General features: G+C 61.7%; 2 protein-coding genes across 4 annotated transcripts in view; one reads left to right on the top strand and one right to left on the bottom strand.

Moving 5' to 3' along the window:
* Window positions 1-4497, bottom strand: part of MGRN1 (mahogunin ring finger 1) — a 51205-nt gene extending 46708 nt beyond the window's left edge. For all 3 annotated transcript variants that reach the window (XM_086759976.1, XM_086759977.1, XM_086759975.1), the window contains exon 1: window positions 4336-4497. In XM_086759976.1, coding sequence (XP_086616102.1) covers window positions 4336-4423 — 88 coding nt within the window. In that variant the 5' untranslated portion in view covers window positions 4424-4497. The remainder of the gene's footprint in view (window positions 1-4335) is intronic.
* A 4751-nt stretch (window positions 4498-9248) lies between these two features.
* Window positions 9249-16743, top strand: UBALD1 (UBA like domain containing 1). Its single transcript, XM_086759938.1, has 3 exons — window positions 9249-9467; window positions 15056-15115; window positions 16062-16743. Exons 1-3 carry the CDS (start codon window positions 9360-9362, stop codon window positions 16380-16382), a joined length of 489 nt encoding a protein of 162 aa, XP_086616064.1. The 5' UTR covers window positions 9249-9359; the 3' UTR covers window positions 16383-16743.
* The last annotated feature ends 1127 nt before the right edge of the window (window positions 16744-17870 follow it).

Genomic DNA, 17870 nt, shown 5'->3' with positions numbered 1-17870 from the left:
AAACTTCAAGGAAGACTTCACAGCAGCTGGAAAAACATTAGTGGGTCATCCTGATCGGCCAAGTCTGACTCATTAGTTTGTCCCAGGCAAAAGCAAACTGGAACCCAAGGCTTCTCCAACGCATCAAACAACACCAAACTGCTTAACTTTTAGTCCAACACGGTGGCAGGATTTTACTATCACAAATGCACCAGCATTAAGTACCAGACTGCTCCAGAAGTCGTAATTACTTCTCCCTAACTCCAGCCCAGCATCCTAATCCTGCGACCACGCAAAGCCAACACGTGGCTGTGACACACAAGTGACACACCGGCAGGGAACGCAACGCCTACAACGGCCAGGAGCACAGAGCTGACCACGCAACTGTCGCCCCTTAAAACCAGGGCTGTATCGTACAATGTTCATTAACAGAAAGCAATTAGATGTCCATTTAGCCTTCTCACCATTATTAGAATTAACCCATCCCTGCTGGGCCACCAAAAGCAATCACACAGCACACTGGAATGTGGCTCTGAGCTGGGTTAAACATAATCCAGCAACAAACAAGTAACAAAAGCAACTCCTTTTGACCCACGAGTCCTCCAGTCTGGTGCTTGTGAGCAGTGGGGAGAAGGCAGGAAAGGAACGCACCAGTCAACGGCAGGCGGTGCTGGCCACCACCAGCGGGGCTGGGCTGAAACCCCTACGGAGCTACAGCAGGAGTAACGGAGACAACCGCCCCGCTGTGCTTGGCAGAGCGGGCGAGGAATGAGAGTTAGGTGCGAAATACAGGAACGCATTCCTGTCTCAACGTGTCACGGTACACGTGGCTCGTGAGCTAAGAACAAGGTGACACACTGGGTAGAGCTCAGGGTACTCTTCTACGTAAAATTGCTCTTTCTTTGACTTACGCACCATCCCCAAGCAACAAAGCAGTTCAGCTTCAGAGAGGAATAATCCACCTCTCTTTTTTTCTTCCCAAATACGGCCAGGTTCTGCAATTCTCTTTCAAGAGCCTGCTCCAGAAGAGAAAAGCCATCTCAAGGGCACGTGCTCCCTGCCCGGCTGCAGATGAGCTCACTGGAACAAGAGACGAGCTGACGAAGGAGCCGCGGGAAACGCTGGTGCGTTGCTCGCCGGTTGCTGAAGCAGTAGGGGCATCATGAGACTGCATGGAAGAACGTGGATCGGTTTACTGCTTCCAGCACAGCAGCACAGTGAAGATCATGACCGTTCCTTGTGACTACCCATTTTTAGCCGGTTTCACGGGGACGCAAATCCTTCCTTACGAACTGTTCTCCAAGCCCTTCCAACTGGTCAGGTATCTGCAACGCCAGCACAGTCTCCATAAAGCAAGCAAGCAAGGTTAAAAGGTACCAGCGAAGAGTCATTAAAGAATGGAATCAGCCGTCATCTTACAGCCTTTCAGCAGCCCCAGCCCCCTGCATGCAGGAGGGGAAACGTAGATGATCCATATCCAGAGCCTTGGAGGAATAAGCAGGGCATTTTCAGAGGATTTTTAACCACAAAACTGCATACCGGCTGCAACAAAGCTGTTAAACCATCTGCAAATGCCTCATGAGGGACTCTAGCTTATAAAAACCAAGGTGGATTCCACAACAACCTGCTCAGTCCTCCACAGAACACGTGACTGGCCCAGCAATAACCACATCAAAAGTCAATAAACGAGAACTGAATATACACCACTGCTTTTGCAACCAGCTGTGACTCAACAAGGCACTCAGCTTGGTACGACCTGATAGAGGATCCGTGCTCCTTTCCGCAGGAAGGCTGGCTACTGGTTAAATTACAGTCGGGGTACCTGTATTTTGAGTTTATTGCCTCGCACAGCACGGCCTTGTGAGGTGGTGCGCTTGCTCCAGTACACAAACCCGCGTCCTTCGAACCGATGCTGACCGCAGACGGCAGCTGAGCAGAGCCACAGCAGCTTGGCTCAGGCACCCACAGCACGCCAAGATCTGCCTAAACCAGAGACTTGGAGGGAAAGAACGCAAAAGGTGCTGCAGGAAGCAGGTAGCACTCCCTCACCACACCTTCCAGTCTTTCGGGGTAACCTCCGAGCAGCCAGGAGACTCCCTCTGCGCCAGGCGAACGCCCCAGTGCTCGCACGCAAACAATTCCGACAGCCAACACGGAAAACTGGCTTCTTCCAGTCAGGCAGTCAGTAGCCGTACAGGGCTCACAGCGACAGTGTCAGGTTAGAAATACTTGGCAACCATTTAGCCTGAGAACTTTTTGCACTCCCTCCAGCTTGCTTCCTGGAATCAAACGTAACAATACACACTCCCTTCCAGCCATTTTCCCTCCCCGCTGCCACATTTTGTACCAGTCACAGCCAATCTTCCCAGCTCCAGGTCAAACACGCTTAGGACTGCAGGAGCAGAAGGGACAGCGTCCTTCTGAACACGCTCCGCCCGAAGGAGGGAGGGAGGGAGCCATCCTAACTGCCCCGACTGTTGTGGTGTTCAGTAACCTTCCTCACACCTCCAGCTGGGAAGCGTTCCTGGCCTCTTCTTCTGCCTAGTACGACGGGGAGCCTGAACAGCTCTTCTCCCTTCCTGAAGCCAACAGCACCCTTGTTAGACACACCTGAAGAAGGCAAAGGGAAAGGTCTAGCCTAAAGCCAGTATGCTTTCAGAAAGAGCAAAAGCAAGTGCAACTGAAAATTAATTAACAAGCATCAAAGCCTTTAAAGGAAATACCGATATTTTTTCTTTAATCAGCTGCTTGAAAGCATTCGCTGTTCAGTTTTACAGGGGAGGTAGCACGCGTGGAAGGCTCTTTGGCAGCATCTGGGTCAACGGGCCCCTTCCGTGGAGCGTGCGAACACACCAACCCAACCTCACGTGTGTGACGGGGTTAACTTGGCGAGCGCACTGGCTAAAACCCAGTGCGCCATTAAATTCCAGGTAAATTTAATTCCATTAAAGCCCAGGTAATTACAACAGTACAGAAACAACAGGACGGTGATTTGAAAGAAGCAGTTTAATGTTTGTTGTGTATGGTGGTTATAATTAACCCAGTCCGTATCTAAAAATCCTGTCTAAGTGTCAACAGAAATCAGGTGCAACCTCTAGGCTGTACCGAAATTGCCGGCAGGGCCCGTGGTACCACAGCCACAGCTCACGTCCACCCAGTTTCCCACACTGGGAAAGCCCTCAAGCCACCTGAGGAACATGCAGAGCCCCGCTGTAACCTAGCAGGACTCTATTTGAGGAGATCCTGCACCCCCTCCAAACAAAACCGGGGGACCTAGCTCTCTCCATCACACAGCTCTGAGCTTGTCACGGCCAGCAAGTCGCCGGGTGCACGCAGAACTCGAGCCGTACCCAAGAGTGGGGGAACCCAAACTGCTGCTCTGCAAACTCTTTACCCTGCCTGGAAAAGCCCGAGCAGAACAGAAACTTCGGAACATTCGTAAGTGAACGGATACCGTAGGAGAAAAGAGCAGCTGAATTCTGCTGGTGACTTGTATTGCGAGAGGAATAAATAAAACTCTTTAAACCAGTTAAACCAGGCCAATCTCAAAAGCCAGTCTAAGACAAGGTGAGTCACATCCTAACTTCACAAAAGCGGCACTGCTGACAAATCTCTCGGTTTTCAGAACGTCCCCCTTTGGAAAACTAACAGGCACGTAGGCCACGTCAGTCCAACGGCTCCTAGGTGAGAACCACAGCCATTTTAAGGAGCTAAAGAAGGTTGTCGTGGGAATTTTTACATCCCATAGGAAGAAGGAATGTGGGAATTTTTTGCATCCTGTATTCCACCAGATCCGATTTTCCTTCCAAGTCCCCACCGAGCTCCGCCGTCGCCTCCTCTTTACCAGCAGGAGATGTCCCACTTGCCACACACCGATGTCTTGCCACGGCCACGTTTCCAGACCAGCGCAGCGAAGCCTCGCTCACCTCCCAGGACTCAGGGTGACCAAAGGGCAGCGGCCGAGCCGGGTGGCCGCGGACGCTGACAGCAGCACGGACCAACAGCTTCAGCATTTGCCTCAGGCCACACGGCCCTCCTGGACCCTCACACTTCGGCCAAACGGGGCGCCGGGCCGGCCTCGCACCCCAGGTTTGGCCCAAGAAGACAGATCCCTCGGCTCTCGCCCCACAGAGGCCCCGGAGCCGGGCGGGCCGGGCCCCAGCAGCGCCAGAGCCAGCCCCGGCCCCCGGCCGGTGACAGCCGCTCCCGCAGCCCCTTCCCCTGCGGACCCCGCGGCCCGGCCGCCCCGCGATCAACCCCCCCGTCCCCCTCGGGGCGGCCTGGGCGGGGGGCAGCGGGCCCGGTGAAGGCCCGTCCCCCTCCCCCGTCCCCGGCGCGGAGGAGAGCGGCCCTCACCGGACTTGGGCGGGTAGCGGTAGGCCGAGTTGGCCTGGATGTCGATGTCCTCCACGCCCGCGATGCGGCGGCTGAGCAGGGAGCCCATGGCGGCCGCGGGCAGAGCGGGCCGGGGGACGCACAGCAGCGCGGCGGCGGCGGCGAGCGGCCCGCACCCACGGCGGCGGCACGGGGCACGCCGGGAGAGCGAGTCCGCGCCCGCCCTCGCCGCGACTACAACTCCCGTCAGGCACCGCGGCGGCGCCTACCAACTGCGGGGGCGGAGGGGGGGGTGCGCTGTCCCGGTAGAGGGCGCTGCGAGGCGGGACCCGCGGCACCGCGCTCGTCGCCACCGGTCTCCGTTCCCACCGGCACCGAGAGGCGGTGGCGGCGGTGCATCCCCCGCAGGCACGGCGGGTCCGGGCTGGGATGGGCCGTGCAAGGGACCGTGTGGGGCCAGCTGGGGCGGCTGCACGTCTCCCGGGAAGTTTGGCGTGGGGATTCCGTTGTCTGGGCCAGTTCGCAGAGCCGGTCCCCGCTCCTGGCCGAGGAGAGGAAGGTGATCGGCCTTCCTCGCTGCAGGCCCGTGGGAAACCCCACCTGGGTCCCTCCTCTCGCAGATAACCCACGCGGGAAAGCGAGTGGAGGTGCCCGAGGTTCGGACAGGAAAGCGGGGAACCACTGGAGGCTGCCTCGCAACAGCTGGGAGGACGGCACGGGGGGAAGAGGCACGGACGGGCCCCCACCGGTGTCCCGGCACTCAGCCCTGTCCCCTCCGGCACCCCGGTCTCGCAAAGGTGCAGGGCAAAGCCGCCCAGGCTTGGCTCGTTAACCTTCCTGCGCGCACGCTACAGCCAGGCCCGCGCTGCGAAGGAACTGGGGACCCGCGTGCCCGGCGGCGGGGCTGTGGTCGAACGGGCGCTGGGCCTGAGGACAGGGCAGGCCCGGATCTTGCTCTGCCTCCCACGGTGCGGCAGGGCTGGGAAGGACAGGGAAAAGCCAAGGAACTCGCAACGGCCACATCCTGACAGCAAACCATGACAGCTGGGTACCCTGCACGTGGCGCAGGGGGGACGCGGGCTCTGCCCCGGCAACAACCGTGCCGGGGTGCTGCCCACTGCGCCCCCCGGGATCCTGCTGGCAGCCGGAGCGATGGCGCCTCTTGCTCTACCAGCCTCTCTGTGCAAGAGCTTCTGGTGACAGAAATTGCAGAGAGGGAAGAATGGAGGCTGTCGACCAGCAACGCAACGCCCAGCCCGCGTGTGCTGCCCCAGCTGCTCCCTGCCTGCACGGGCGGCTTGGAGACGCTCCTCGGCGCTGGGATCAAGCGCCCAGGCTGTGGGCTGCTGTGAAGGGCTTGTGTGCCACCAGCAGCCCCAAACCCAGCGGGGTGAAGCCGTAACCCCCCCCGAGGCCTCACCCTGCACCCCAGCAGCCAATTTGGGACTTGCCGCAGGAGCGGACCCGGCACAGTGAGGCTCCCCGTGCTGCGCTGGGAACCGGTTGCTGATCAGTGGCCAGCAAGCACGGGGGGCAAAGCAGAGCCGTGTTGGTACCACGCAGCACGGCGAGGAGGGGAATTCGCGCAGGGAGAGAAGAGGAGGGTCCCTCTCCCTTCCCTCCCACATCCTGAACACCAAAAGCATCCTGCCCTTCCGCAGCCCAACAAGCTGCCCTGAGGCAACTGCCCCAAAGCTGTCCCCTGAGTTTTTTGGGGACAGAAGCCGCCACCTTCCCTGCTGCTCACTGGGAGCCCAGCACCATACGGGTGAAGCGGGGAAGCCAAGAAGAGAGCCGTCGTCTCGCAAAGCAGCGGGGTGCTGGCACTGCCGAGCGCCAGGGCTGCCCGGGGAAGCGACCACTGCGGCGGGAGGTTTTTGTTCGTGCAAAACCTCCAACAGCGGGAAGGTCCCTCCCGGGCTGCGCAGCTCTCTGGAGCTCAGAGGAAGCGGTCGGGCCCCCGAGGAGTTATTGTCATCTGGGAGAGCAGTGGCCTTTGCTGGAGAATATCTCCCTCCGGGCCCCGCTCGGTGAGACGTACGCGACAGACGACGACAATAGCAGCGGCGTGCCAGGGACAGGCTCAGCCTTTCCGCTCCAAACCCCAGGGCCCAGAGCGAGCGGCGGAGCTGAAGGGCAGCACCTCCTGCGGACGGCGGTGCCTCTACCCCCGCCTGGCCCGGGGGACGCGGGCGCTGGCACTCACAAAGGCAGGATATTGCACCACCCGCCTCCTCCGTCCCCCGCGGCAGCCTCTGCCAGTGGCACGGGGCAAGGAGAGCGGGCGACTTCAGGGACAGAGCTGCTGGCAGCAGCGGGGCAGGGAGCAGGGCTGCCCTGCCAGCCCGTGCCTTCCACAGGTGACAACAGCCCCACAAACCCTGGTGGTGCCACCAGGCGTGGGGTTTGCACCTTCACCCGTCTCCTCCAGGCTCCCTGAGCCCGTATTTCCCTCCAGCATAGTGCTGCCAGCCCTGGGCCCTGCCCCATGCTGAGGATGGAGAGGGAGGAAGGCCACAAAGGTGGGAGGCCCTCCCTGACATCCCCCAAAGGGATGAAAACCCTCCTGCGAGGTACGAGGGAGCCCAAAACCCCAGCTGCCATCCCCGTGCAGAGTGAGAGCAGCCAAGCTGGAGAGGACCAGGGCGAAACTGGGCCAGGACTCCTGCCCCCCAGGGACCCTGCAGAGACTCCGGGGTGGTGAGGAGGCCTCAGCTCCTGCACCGCCTTCCAGGTCGGGTGTCTTTCCTGCTGGGAAAAATGCATCCAGGAAAAGGTGAGCCTGGAGCCATTCTCCAGCACGACCTGGAGAGGAGCAGCGGGACAGGGGAGTGATCCTTCGGCTGCGAGCCCACCTCCTCCGCTGGCTCTCAGGGCTCCCTACGGCTCATTTGCCTGCTCGCTGTCACCACAAGTCACGTCACTATGTCCCACACCCAGCTGCCATCCACCATATGGCTCCTTCCTGCAAAATCCCTGTGAAAAAGGCGTTCTGAAGCCGGACACGTTTCAGGTACGTTTCTCCAGGTAGCACGACCTGCCCTTCAGGAGTCTCCGTGGACGTCGCTGCCGGGGAGGCAGCTACGAGCACGCCCGTGTACACAAGGAAGTATGTTTGCCTGCAAACCTTCCGCTCACCAGAGCGGCTCATCCAAAGTCCAGCTGCTCGGGGGTTTATTACCCAGGGAAGCAAGTTGCTTTGTCTCAGTTGTCCCCTCCCCGGTGCTGTCACTCGCTTTGTTTGTCAGGCACTTGTAGAACAACAAGGTTCAGGAGCCCTGGAGACTCCACGTAGAGTTGTTCCTCGCTAGAAGGAACAGTAAGTCCGTGAACTTTGCCTCCCTAAACACTGTACCTGCTCCAAAGGGCTTGCACCCCTCCCCGAAAGCCCTGCTGGGCCAGAACCAACCCTTCCCTCTTCAAAAATCAAACCGCAAGGTTTCTAAAAATGTCCGGTTCTCCCCAACTGAAAAAAAAAAATAAATCCTTCAGGAGATTTGTTTTTCCAGCTGTATTTACACCTTGCTGGCGACTTGTCTCTTCTTGCCACATCCCTCTTGGGGTTGTCTCAACCCGGGAAGAAAGATTGTTCACCTCTTGATGTGTCCCGCTGCCACCACGGCACAGCTGCGCGCTCGCTCTGACTTGGGCAGTGACAGACACAGGAGGAGGAGGAATCTCCCTGCCCCTGGCGCCCTCTGAGGCCTGGAGTACTCCGGACTTCGAAGACGGTTACCAGCTTTAGACAATACCGGGGCAATTTGTGCCCGAGCAGCGGGGATCGCACGCCCCTCGGGTCAAACGTGTGACCCGCCTGAGCTTCGGCCATTAATCCTCAGGGCTCAGAAACATCTGTACAAAAAGCACTGGCCAGGGTCAGAGGTGTTAGCGAACAAACCGCTCGCGGCGAGGCAAAGCCCCAGCTGCAGGAAAGCGCCCAGGATCGCTCGGGAGAGGCGGAGGCCGGGGCCCTTCGCGAGCCCTGCAGAGCCAGCGGTTCCCTTCACCTCACCCCGCTTTTTCCTTTGCTGCATTACCCCCGCGCCGGCCACCCCAGCCTTGCGCCCGTGCCCGCTTATCGTTTCGCCATCCTTAGCAACACCATCGCCCGCCCCCGTCGTGTACTTCCATCTGCTGACCCCCTGCTTTCAGAGGAGCCCCCTGGACCCCCCGGCACCTTCCAGAACCTTCCCTCACCGCTGCCTCTCCTTTGGCGGGGCGAGGGGACGCGCTCGGGCCTAGGGAGCGCCGGCAGCGGGCCTGCGGGGGTCGGGGGGTGGGCAGTGGGCAACCCCCCGGTATTTTGTGCGTGCTGCCGAGGAGCCCCGGGCCCAGAGGCCGCGTTCCCCCCGCGTTCCCCCCTGCTCCGGGCTGGGGCAGCTGCGAGTTGAGGGGGCCCCGCAGGGGGGGTGGGAGAGGACCCCCCTCCCCCCCCCGCCGCTGTCCGGTTAAACATTACCCGCGGGCCGGGCGCCACCGCCCCCCTCCCCCCGCCCCGGGGCCAAAGGGCAGCGCCGGCCCCGCCGCGGCCGTTACCGCCCCGCCCCGCCCCGCCCCGCGCGCCGCTCCCCGCACGTCAACAGGAAACCGCACGCGGCCGACTGTAAACACCGCCCGCCCCTACCCCGTGACCCGGCCCGCCCCCGCCGCCCTCCCATTGGGGGCAGCGGCGTTGATGACCATATACGGTCAGGTACTACCAAGCCGCGGATAGCGGTTGGCCGGCTGGGAACGTCACTCAACGCTCGCCGGCGCCCGGCGGCCTCTCCGCAAACAAAGCGGGGGCTGCCGGGAGTTGTAGTCCACGCGGAGCAGAGGCGGCGCGGCTGCGGAGCGGGTGAGAACTACAACTCCCAGCGGTCCCTCTCCCCACCCCGCGCCGCGCCCCTCCCCTGGCGGCCGTCGGCGGGGCTCGCCGTGAGTCAGTGCCCAGTAAACATTGGCGTGAGCCGCGCCGGCTCCGCCATGGTGGCGGCGCCGTGAGGGCGGGGGGCGGCGGGGCGGGCTGGGCGCGGCGGCGGCGGCGGCGGCGGCGGCCGGGGGCCATGGACGAGCTCAAGCACCAGGTGATGATCAATCAGTTCGTGCTGGCGGCCGGTTGCGCCGCCGACCAGGCCAAGCAGCTGCTGCAGGCGGCCCATTGGCAGTTCGAGGTGAGGCCGCCGCCCCGGTTACCGGTCCCCGCCACCGCCGAGCGCTCGGGGCGCGCCCCCGCGTGGGTGAGGGGAGGTGGGAAAGGGCGGCCCGGGTGGGTTTGAGGAGCTGCGGGGCGCGCCCGCCCCCTTCCTCGCCGTGCGTGGGCGTGGGGAGCGCGGCGGCCGGCGCGTGGCGTGGGCCGCGCTCTGCGCTTCCCCCCCCCGCCAACCCCCCCCCCCCCCCGCCAACCCCCCCCCCCCCCCCCGCTGCGGTGGGCGTGGGGCGCGCGCGGCGGGGCCGGGCCCGGTGCGTTTCGCGTGGGGCGCGTTGCTAGCCTGGGCCCCGCGCGGGATGCGGGGGGGGGAGCAGCAACGCGCGTGGGTGCGGAGCGAGGAGCCCTCGCTCGCCGGGGCCCCACTCCGGACCGCGGGGGTACCGAGCCCCCTGCCCGCCCCCGCCCCCGGCCGGTTGCGGGGCAGCGCTCCGACCCCTCCCGCGTGGCCGTGGGCTGGAAAACCCCCATCCCAGCCTTTCCCGCGTCCCGGCCGTGGGAGAGGAGACTTTGTAGGGCAAAGCTTTTCTGGCTCCAGACGCCTTTTCTTTCCTCTCGCTCGCGGGCAGGACGCGCCGTGACATCGACGGGGGCGAACGTCACGCGTGGGGCTGGGTTGCGGGTGGGAAGCCCCCCCCCCCCAACCCCGGCAGCCTTTCTGGGTGCTCTGCTCCCCCAGAGATGCAGGGAGCACGGCAGCTGTAGCACACAAAGCTCTTGCTAAATAGGATTTTTTTTTGTTTGTTTTATTTTTTTTTTTCTCCTGCAGCCCCAGCAGCTCCCTAGTCTGGAGCTGATGGATTTGACGCTAATGGCACCTCTGTAATGGAAGTGTCTGTTTTGTGATGCGGGAGGAGGTCTGAGTCAGGCTGGAGAGCAGAGGTTCCCTTCGTCTTCGCCCCCGCGGCGAGCGCGGCGCGGCCCTCGTCGCCCTGCAGCCCCGGGATTTCCAGATGCTAAATCAGAGGCCAAGAGGCATTCAAAGCCAAGCCGAGCGGGCGGGCGGGCGGGTGGGTGTGCGGGGACGGCGTTCCTCTCCGCCGTCCCCGTTTAACACCACGTTCCGCTTACAGGAGCGCCGTCGGCAGTGGACGTGTCGCGTGTGCAACATGCGCCGGGTTTTGTTTACTAATACGGTTTGACAGCGGCCCTCTGGGACGGGCGGGATCTGCTTCCACCGCCTCCGTGCGCAGCGCGAAAGAGCTGGGAGAGCGGACGGCAAAAGTTTTAAACTTTTCTTTCAAAAGGCTTTTTGCAGAACTTTGCCACCGTTTGGCGAGTTGCACAAGTACAAACAGCCGTCTCCTGCCGGCTTGGCGCTCACATGACTGGGAGGAAGCTCGGCTGTAAACAAACGCGCTGCGATGAGCAGTTACCATGTTCCCGCTCGCTTTTGGTGCAACGGTCAGATCATTCCCTTTGCAAAATGGCCGCTGGGCATGCCTTCTCTGGGGAGCTGCGCTGGGGAGGTGTCGTCCCCGGCTCCAGCGTGCTCTCGCCCCTTGCCTGTGATGTTCTGAGGCGGATAAATTGGTGGAGTTTGGGCAGATTCAGTGCTAATTTAGGCTGCCTTCACTCATAGCCTCCTTGGATTCAAAGTGCCGCTCCAGGGGCGCGGTGTGAGTCGGAGCAGCCTGCTCGCACCCCGAGGACGTTGCTCCTGCCTGTAACACCACCAGCCTGGTGACAGGACAGCAGGAGCCGGGTTCCCCCGGGTCTGTGCCTCCATCCTGGCTGGGGCACCCCTGGCATCCGTCTGCCCGGCCCAGGACCTTTCCCGCTTGCTGCTTGTGACAGCCGGACAGGGAGAAGGAGCGTTGGGTCGCTGGCAGAAGGGAGAGGGAGGCCTCTGTGAAACGCAGATGGCTTTGGGCTGGTGTGGTGCTGGTGTTTTGGGACCGCTTTCCTGGGCTGGGGCTGGTGAGGGGGCTGCAGAGAGGGTTTACTGTGCGTGGTGTCCTGCCGACTCTCGCAGACCCAGCGTTTGTCCGGGGTGGGGGAAGAAACGTGATCCAGGACAGCGAGCAGGGTGGGAGGTCGGGAAGCTGCTGGGGACACGCGGTGTGGCGCAAGCTGGGCAGAGCCAGTGCCGTCCTCAGGGGCTTGAGGAGGAAGCCGTTTATTCTGCGTGCCCTCCGTCCCTGGGGCGTGGGGCGGTTTGTGTGTGGCAAGTGGATTGCCTCTCCTGCTTGCTGTGACCCCGCTCGTGTTTCGCAGGGACCCAGGGCAGGCTTTCTTGCAGCGCGGCCGGCGCAGTTTGCCGCTCTCGCGGCGCTGTGAGCTCTGCCGTGCTTCCAGGGACAGCGGCAGTAGGTGCCAGCGGGAATGGCCGTGCCAGCCCAGCCCTCCAGCAGCTGGAGCAGTGCCGGCTGACCGGAGGGGCGAGGTTTACGCGCTGAAGAACTCGATTTGGAGCGTCTCCGGGTGAAGGCTGGCCTTCGGCCTCCAGGTGCCAGCGCTTTGGGAGAAACCGGGGAGGGCAGCAGGTCCCTCCACCCTGGCTGGAACCCAGCAGGCTATCGGGGAGACATTTTGGAGTTTGCACAGCCTGATGTCAGGCGGTGCAGTGGATCAGGCTCCTTGCCAGGTAGAAGAGGAGTATTATTTGCCTTTGTTATGTGCCGATTGCCTCTGGGGCTGTTTGGGAAGGATAGGAAGGCACCAGCTTTAAAAAAAACCCCGTAAGTTCCTTCCTTTTTCCTGGTGCTAAGTGTCTGTTCGGTGTAGTGAGGTTGTGTACGGGGAACAAGAGGAGGAGCAAGCACTGGCTCTGCCCACTGTGTCCGCGGTTGGATTTCCACTTCCTCTTCTGATTTATTTATGTTTTGTCGAGCTCCTTTCCCTTTCCTTCGTGGCTTGAGGGCAGGGTGCCCGCAGGGCTGCTCTAGCATCGTGGGCTCCCCGCCACCACGTCCCCTGCGCTGGCAGCAGCCGCAGCTCACGCGTGTGTTGGAGAGGGAGCCGGCGCCAGTGCAGCTCAGGCGATGATGGGCGGGGACTCGCGCAGCACCTGGGGTCCCATCCGAGCGGCTGCAGGGGGCTGGGTGTCCCGCTCCTTCAGGCCGAGCTTGCTGTGCTCAGCACCCAGATCTCGCACTCGCCTCCCCACCCGGCCCCTGTAGCCGTCCTCCCTCTGCCTCCGTCGCCACGGGTCCCTCTTGGCAGGGGTCTCTGTGTGATCCGCCTCCTGCAGAGCTCCTGGGTTTGCATCTTGGGGGGGATGCGGTGGCCTGGTCGCCTGCTGAGCGTGGCCGGGCAGTGGGTGTGGGGCTGCCCTGCTCCCACGGGCACCCAGGGTGACAGAGGCGATGGGGCCTTTGGTCCAGGGTCAGGGTTGAGCTGTGGCTCGGACTCCATCTAAAGCAGAGGAAACTTTATTGGCTTTGCTGTTGCACCGATTGCCCCGCCACTTTTGATGCTGGTTAGATCAGCAGCTCTGGTTACCTGGCACCCCACGCCACCAAGGGGATGGGTGCGCGCACCTCTCGCCTGCCCGGGTTTGGGCTGCTGCAGGTCCTTAGGAGGTGGCAGACGTTCCCCATGGGCAGAGGGGTTGCTTCTGCCATGCTTGGGAAGGGGCAGATGGAGGGGAGGAGATGCAGCGCTTTAGGCAGAGGGGCCTGTGATGGTGGAGTGCTTCCTGCATACAGGTCACAGCTTTGTCACAGCTCCAGCAAAGATTGGTGGGGACGGCGACAGTGGGGACCTTCTTTGCCCCCGTCTGCCGGTGGCACAGTCCCAGATTCGAGGCCACTTGGAAAACAGGAGCACAGAGCGTATTTAATCAGCCCGTGGCGTCTGGCAGCGCCCACGCCGCTGCCTGTGCTTCCCTTTCGCTGGTTCCCTCCTTTTGTATCACGATCCTTTCCGCCTGAGCGATAGGGCCTCTGGGTGTTGACATCGGACCTCACCCAGGACAAGGGTAGCGCGGTGACGGGGGGGTTGCTGCCTCAGAATTATCTCCGTCGGACATTTCCTTGATTCGTGGAAGTGTGCTGGCCTGTTCAGAGCTGGCCTCCGGGGCCAGAGACCCTCATCCTGCTGTATGGCCGTCGCCGAAATCCAGCGGGTCCTGCCTGCGGGTGCTGAGGCCTCTCAGGTTGCAGCCTGGCTGGGTGCAGGGTGTTATTAAACACAGAGAAATGCAGCTACTGGGGAGGAAAAGCCTCGCCAGCCCGGCTGTTGCGTGTTCTGGGTGAGGTCTGGGAGCTGCCAGATCCCACAGCAGCAGTTGCTTCCCCCGCCCCGCTCTGGATTATTCTGTTTTGTTTGCAGGTAACACTCCTGGTTGCCACCCGGTCTTGCTGATAGTTTACCTTCGTTTAGCCAGGAAGCTGTAAAGCCTGCTGCGAGCGGCCAGCACTGGCTCTCTTCACCTTTCCACGGTCTCCAGCCTGGGTGTTTTGGGGCAGAACAGTTTTCCATCGGATCGGTGGGCTGAGCTGATTTGCTCATCCCATCCCTGGGTGTGACACAGGAGTGTGTGCCTGTGGGCACCGGGATGAGCAGTGGTGCAGGGTTTTGTACAGCCTGCCTCTGCTTTTTCCAGGTTTTTCTGCCTCTTTTTTTTTTTTTTTTTTTTTTGTTTTTTAGCAGCGTGAGTAACCCCAGTCACCGGCTGGCAGCAAGGGAGCAAAGTCTCGGGCGGTGTGGCAGCTCCTAGCCGCAGCCCTGTGCCTCGCGCCCTGGCCTGTAGATCTGCAGGGTGGTCGGTCCCTGGGGAGAGGGTCAAATAGGGGTTGATGGGGGCTTTTCCTCCAACCAGAACTCAATCCAAACCAGTTCTCTAACATTTCTATCAAGCCTGATCTGCAACTGAAGCAAAATATTGTGTTTTTTAGCCCTAACTCGGCTAAAGCCTGGCGCAGAACAGCAGACATCTTCACCTTTGTCAGTCCTGCATCGATCCAGTCCTGTGCACCCCCAAAGCTCCTGCTGCCTCCCCTTTTCCCAAACCTGGGCTGGGTGTTTGCCCTCCTGGCCAGCCCCTGCCCCTGACGTTCCCTCCCTGCAACCCTCCTTGTACTCTCTGTGGCATGTGAGATATTCACGAGAGTATTACTGGTTTGAACTGGAAACTAACCAGAAATATTGGTCATAACCGTACCCTGCCTGCAACAGGATGGGAAATGCCCTGGTAGATGGGATGGGCAGAGTCCTTCTCGCTACCCATTGCAGCCCCAGCCCTGGGGGTCTCCCAGCAGGAATGTGGCGGCTGTGGTCTCGTCCTGGTAAAGACGTGCATCTAAAGGGTTCCCGCTGGGTTTGGATCTGGTTTCGCTCCTCTCCCGCAGCGGTTGTGGAGCATCACTGTGAGCTGTGAAACGCCTGCTGGGATCTGTTCCAGCAGTGGCCACTTCTCAGCGATGAGCGTGGTGGTCCCCAAATATCAAGGGGGCTGCGGGCACAGTCCAGCGCCCTGGGGCCTGTTTTGGATCATCTTTGGGGTCTTGCAAAGCCCTGCCGTTGTGTGCACGGATGAGGTAGGTGCCCAGTTTGCGTGCTAGTGCTGACATCATCTTCCCTTTTTTGTTGTTTTTTTTTTTCTTTCAGACAGCTCTCAGTGCTTTTTTCCAAGAAACAAACATCCCCTACAGCCACCACCATCAGATGGTAAGTGCTTTCCCACCTCTCCAGCGCTTGCCCGGGGCACGGCACCAGCTGGCCGGGCGCTTTGGGCTGTCGCTGATGCCCGGCTCGCGGCTTCGCAGCTGCGCGAGCGCAAGCAGGGAGCTCTGGCCGGGTGCCCTCAGAGCCCTGCAGAGGGGTTGGGGCTGTTCCTCAGAGAGGAGTGGTCTGACAGAGGATGCTTTGGGCATGGCCAGCGCTCCAGAGCTGCCCCAAGATGGCAGAGAGAGTCTGGGGGGGCCCAGAGCACCAGACTGTTGCAGGCTGTGTAGGCACGGCGCGCAGATATGTATATGCTGCCGAGCTGCGCACGCGAGTCCTTGTGCGCTTGCTGGAGTGTGAGTGTGCAAACCCCCGGACCCTCGCTGCAGCCTGCCTCTATGCAGCCCGCTCGCCTGCGTGCGTGTAAACACACGAGAGCGTGCACGTGCCTGGGTGCTGCCTGCCTCCGCTCTCTCCCAGCTATCCCCAGACTCAGTCCCTTAACTCTCGTGTCCCAGCAGCCCGTAATCTGCTTGGTCAGATGCGTCTTAGGGATTTCCTGGCTGCCGTGGCCTCATTTGGGGATTTGGAGCGTGCAGAGCAAGTGCCTGACGGGGCCTGAGCGCACCCAGTCTAGCGTGGGGTGGGAGCCGAGACTTACGCCTGCTGAGCCGGAAAGGGGCAGGCCCAGGGTGGCACCAGCGGGTCGTGGAGTAGAGGGGGTCCCCGCCTTGGTTGGACAGCAGAGCAGGCGCAGTGATATCCCATCTGGGCCCTCTGACAGGAGCTCTTGCCACAGCGTTGGTCTTCAGAGCCTTAAATAACGTCTGCCTGCGGGCAGAGCAAGTCTGGGGGCTCTCTGTGCCGCATCAGTGGGGGCTGAGGGGTCTGGTGGGAGGCAGAAGGTGGAGGCACCCACCGTGCCTGACCCCGCGTCTCCTTCCCGCAGATGTGCACTCCTGCCAACACGCCGGCCACGCCGCCCAACTTCCCCGACGCCCTCACCATGTTCTCCCGCCTCAAAGCCTCCGAGAGCTTCAACAGCAGTAGCCCCGTGGCCTCCATGGCAACTTCTCCGCCACCTCCGGCCCCGCCGCTGCCCCAGCACGGGGCCTTCAACCCCACCTGGCCCGCGGCTTCGCCCCCTGGCCAGCAGCAGAGCATGTGGACTCCGGCCCCCCCGGCGCAGCCCGCCGGCTGGCCAGCCGCCGTCTCCCAGCAGGCCACGGCAGAACAGAAGGCCAACGTGACCATGGAGGCAGAGAGATGAGGCCGTGGTGGAGAGCAAACGCAGCGGGGACCCCTGCGTATAAATATATATATATATATATATATTTCTTTTTTTTTTTTTTTCCCCCTCCCCGAAGAGAAGAACTCTGCTGCCAGGGCACCTGGCAGCCACCAAGACACATGAGCAAATAGCTGCCTTGCATGGGTTTGGTTTGAAGTAGTTTTTACTTGTCCTTGAGCTGAATGGAGCTCCTCTTCCTCCTTCCTTGGAGGCTGCCATCCCCGCCGAGCCCTCTCCCCATGAGGATGTGCCCCTGCATCCCTGCACTCACCAGTCAATAATTAATTTCAATCTCTTTATTTGTGTTGCTAAAATAAACATTGTAGGAGCGATGGTTTCACCCATGCTGCCTCTTGTACGGCCTCAGCAGAGGCTGGGAGCGAGGGCTGGAACTGGTGCCGGCCCTCGGCAGCTTCCCTGCGCAGGGTTGTGCCGGAGCCGCGTGGCTCGGTCCTGCCCCGCTGAGGTGAACTGCGCCAAGCTGGTGGCATCTGGAGCGGGCTGGGGCCGTGGGCCTCGTGTCCTGGTGGTGGCCTGAGCGCGTCAAGGTGAGCGTGGAGTCCTGCTGGGAGTGGGGATGGTCTGCGAGGCAGGGGCTGTGTGGCGTGGAGCCCACCCAGGGGAGACGTGGAGAAGGGATTTGGCCTCAGAGGCTCCTGCCCGTGGAGCGGCTGAAGCCATGTGGAGACCTGGGTGACGGGGCGGGGAGCCTGCCTGTGACTTTCCCAGGGCCACCAGGAGCCATGGGACTGGAAAATCCAGGGCCACGCCACAGACCTGAACGTCTGGCTGTTCAGAGAGCTCACGGGGACGCGGCATAACCCAAAAGTGGCAGGCTCTGGTTGGTGAGTCCCCAAGGATGCCCCTTGTGTCCCCGCAGTCCCAGGAACCACCTGGGAGAGGCAACAGAGGAGGAAGCACCTTTATGGTCTGCGGTGCTACCCCACTGGGGTGAGCGGCTCCCAGGGCAGCGTGGCCCCCGTCCCACCAGTCCCCTGGGGCCTTCCAGACCCCGATGCCATTTCAGAGCCCCCTGGGCAGCTCAGACACCTGCTGTCCCCCTGAGGAGCCCGACTTCGTCTGCGTGGCAGCGCCTGCACTGCAGAAGGAGGAAGAGCACAGTGTCCCCGGCTGAGCCTCCGTGGTGGGGCCGCTGGCCTGGGGGGACAACCGGGGCAGGCTGCCGTACCTGGGGGTGCAGCACGTCTCTGCGGTGTGCTGGGAGCAGGGCTGTGGGGTCTTCGTTGTTTTGGGACGAGCAGAACGTGGTGGGTAAGGTGGCTGCACAGCCTGGCCGGAGCTAACACGACGCCCTGGGGCTGCTCCCCTACCTGGCAAGTCCTTGCCCACGGTGGTGGCCCTCTTGGCAGCCAGCGTGCTCAGAGGCATCCCCGTTGATGCCCAAAATATTCCTAGAGGGAAGAGCAGCGGGTGCCATCACTCTTCCTGTGAGAATCTGACGTCACC

The sequence above is a fragment of the Chlamydotis macqueenii genome, chromosome 15 (genome assembly GCF_036417535.1).
Source record: "Chlamydotis macqueenii isolate bChlMac1 chromosome 15, bChlMac1.mat, whole genome shotgun sequence".
NCBI lineage: Eukaryota > Metazoa > Chordata > Aves > Otidiformes > Otididae > Chlamydotis > Chlamydotis macqueenii.
Note: the sequence above shows the minus strand (reverse complement) of the source record. Positions and strands in the feature narration are given on the sequence as shown.

Coding starts and splice junctions, on each gene's coding strand:
- UBALD1 (XM_086759938.1), top strand. CDS start 9,360: ATGGACGAGCTCAAGCACCAGGTGATGATCAATCAGTTCGTGCTGGCG. Junction 9,468..15,055: donor CGGCCCATTGGCAGTTCGAG/GTGAGGCCGCCG, acceptor TTTTTCTTTCAG/ACAGCTCTCAGTGCTTTTTT. Junction 15,116..16,061: donor ACAGCCACCACCATCAGATG/GTAAGTGCTTTC, acceptor TCCTTCCCGCAG/ATGTGCACTCCTGCCAACAC.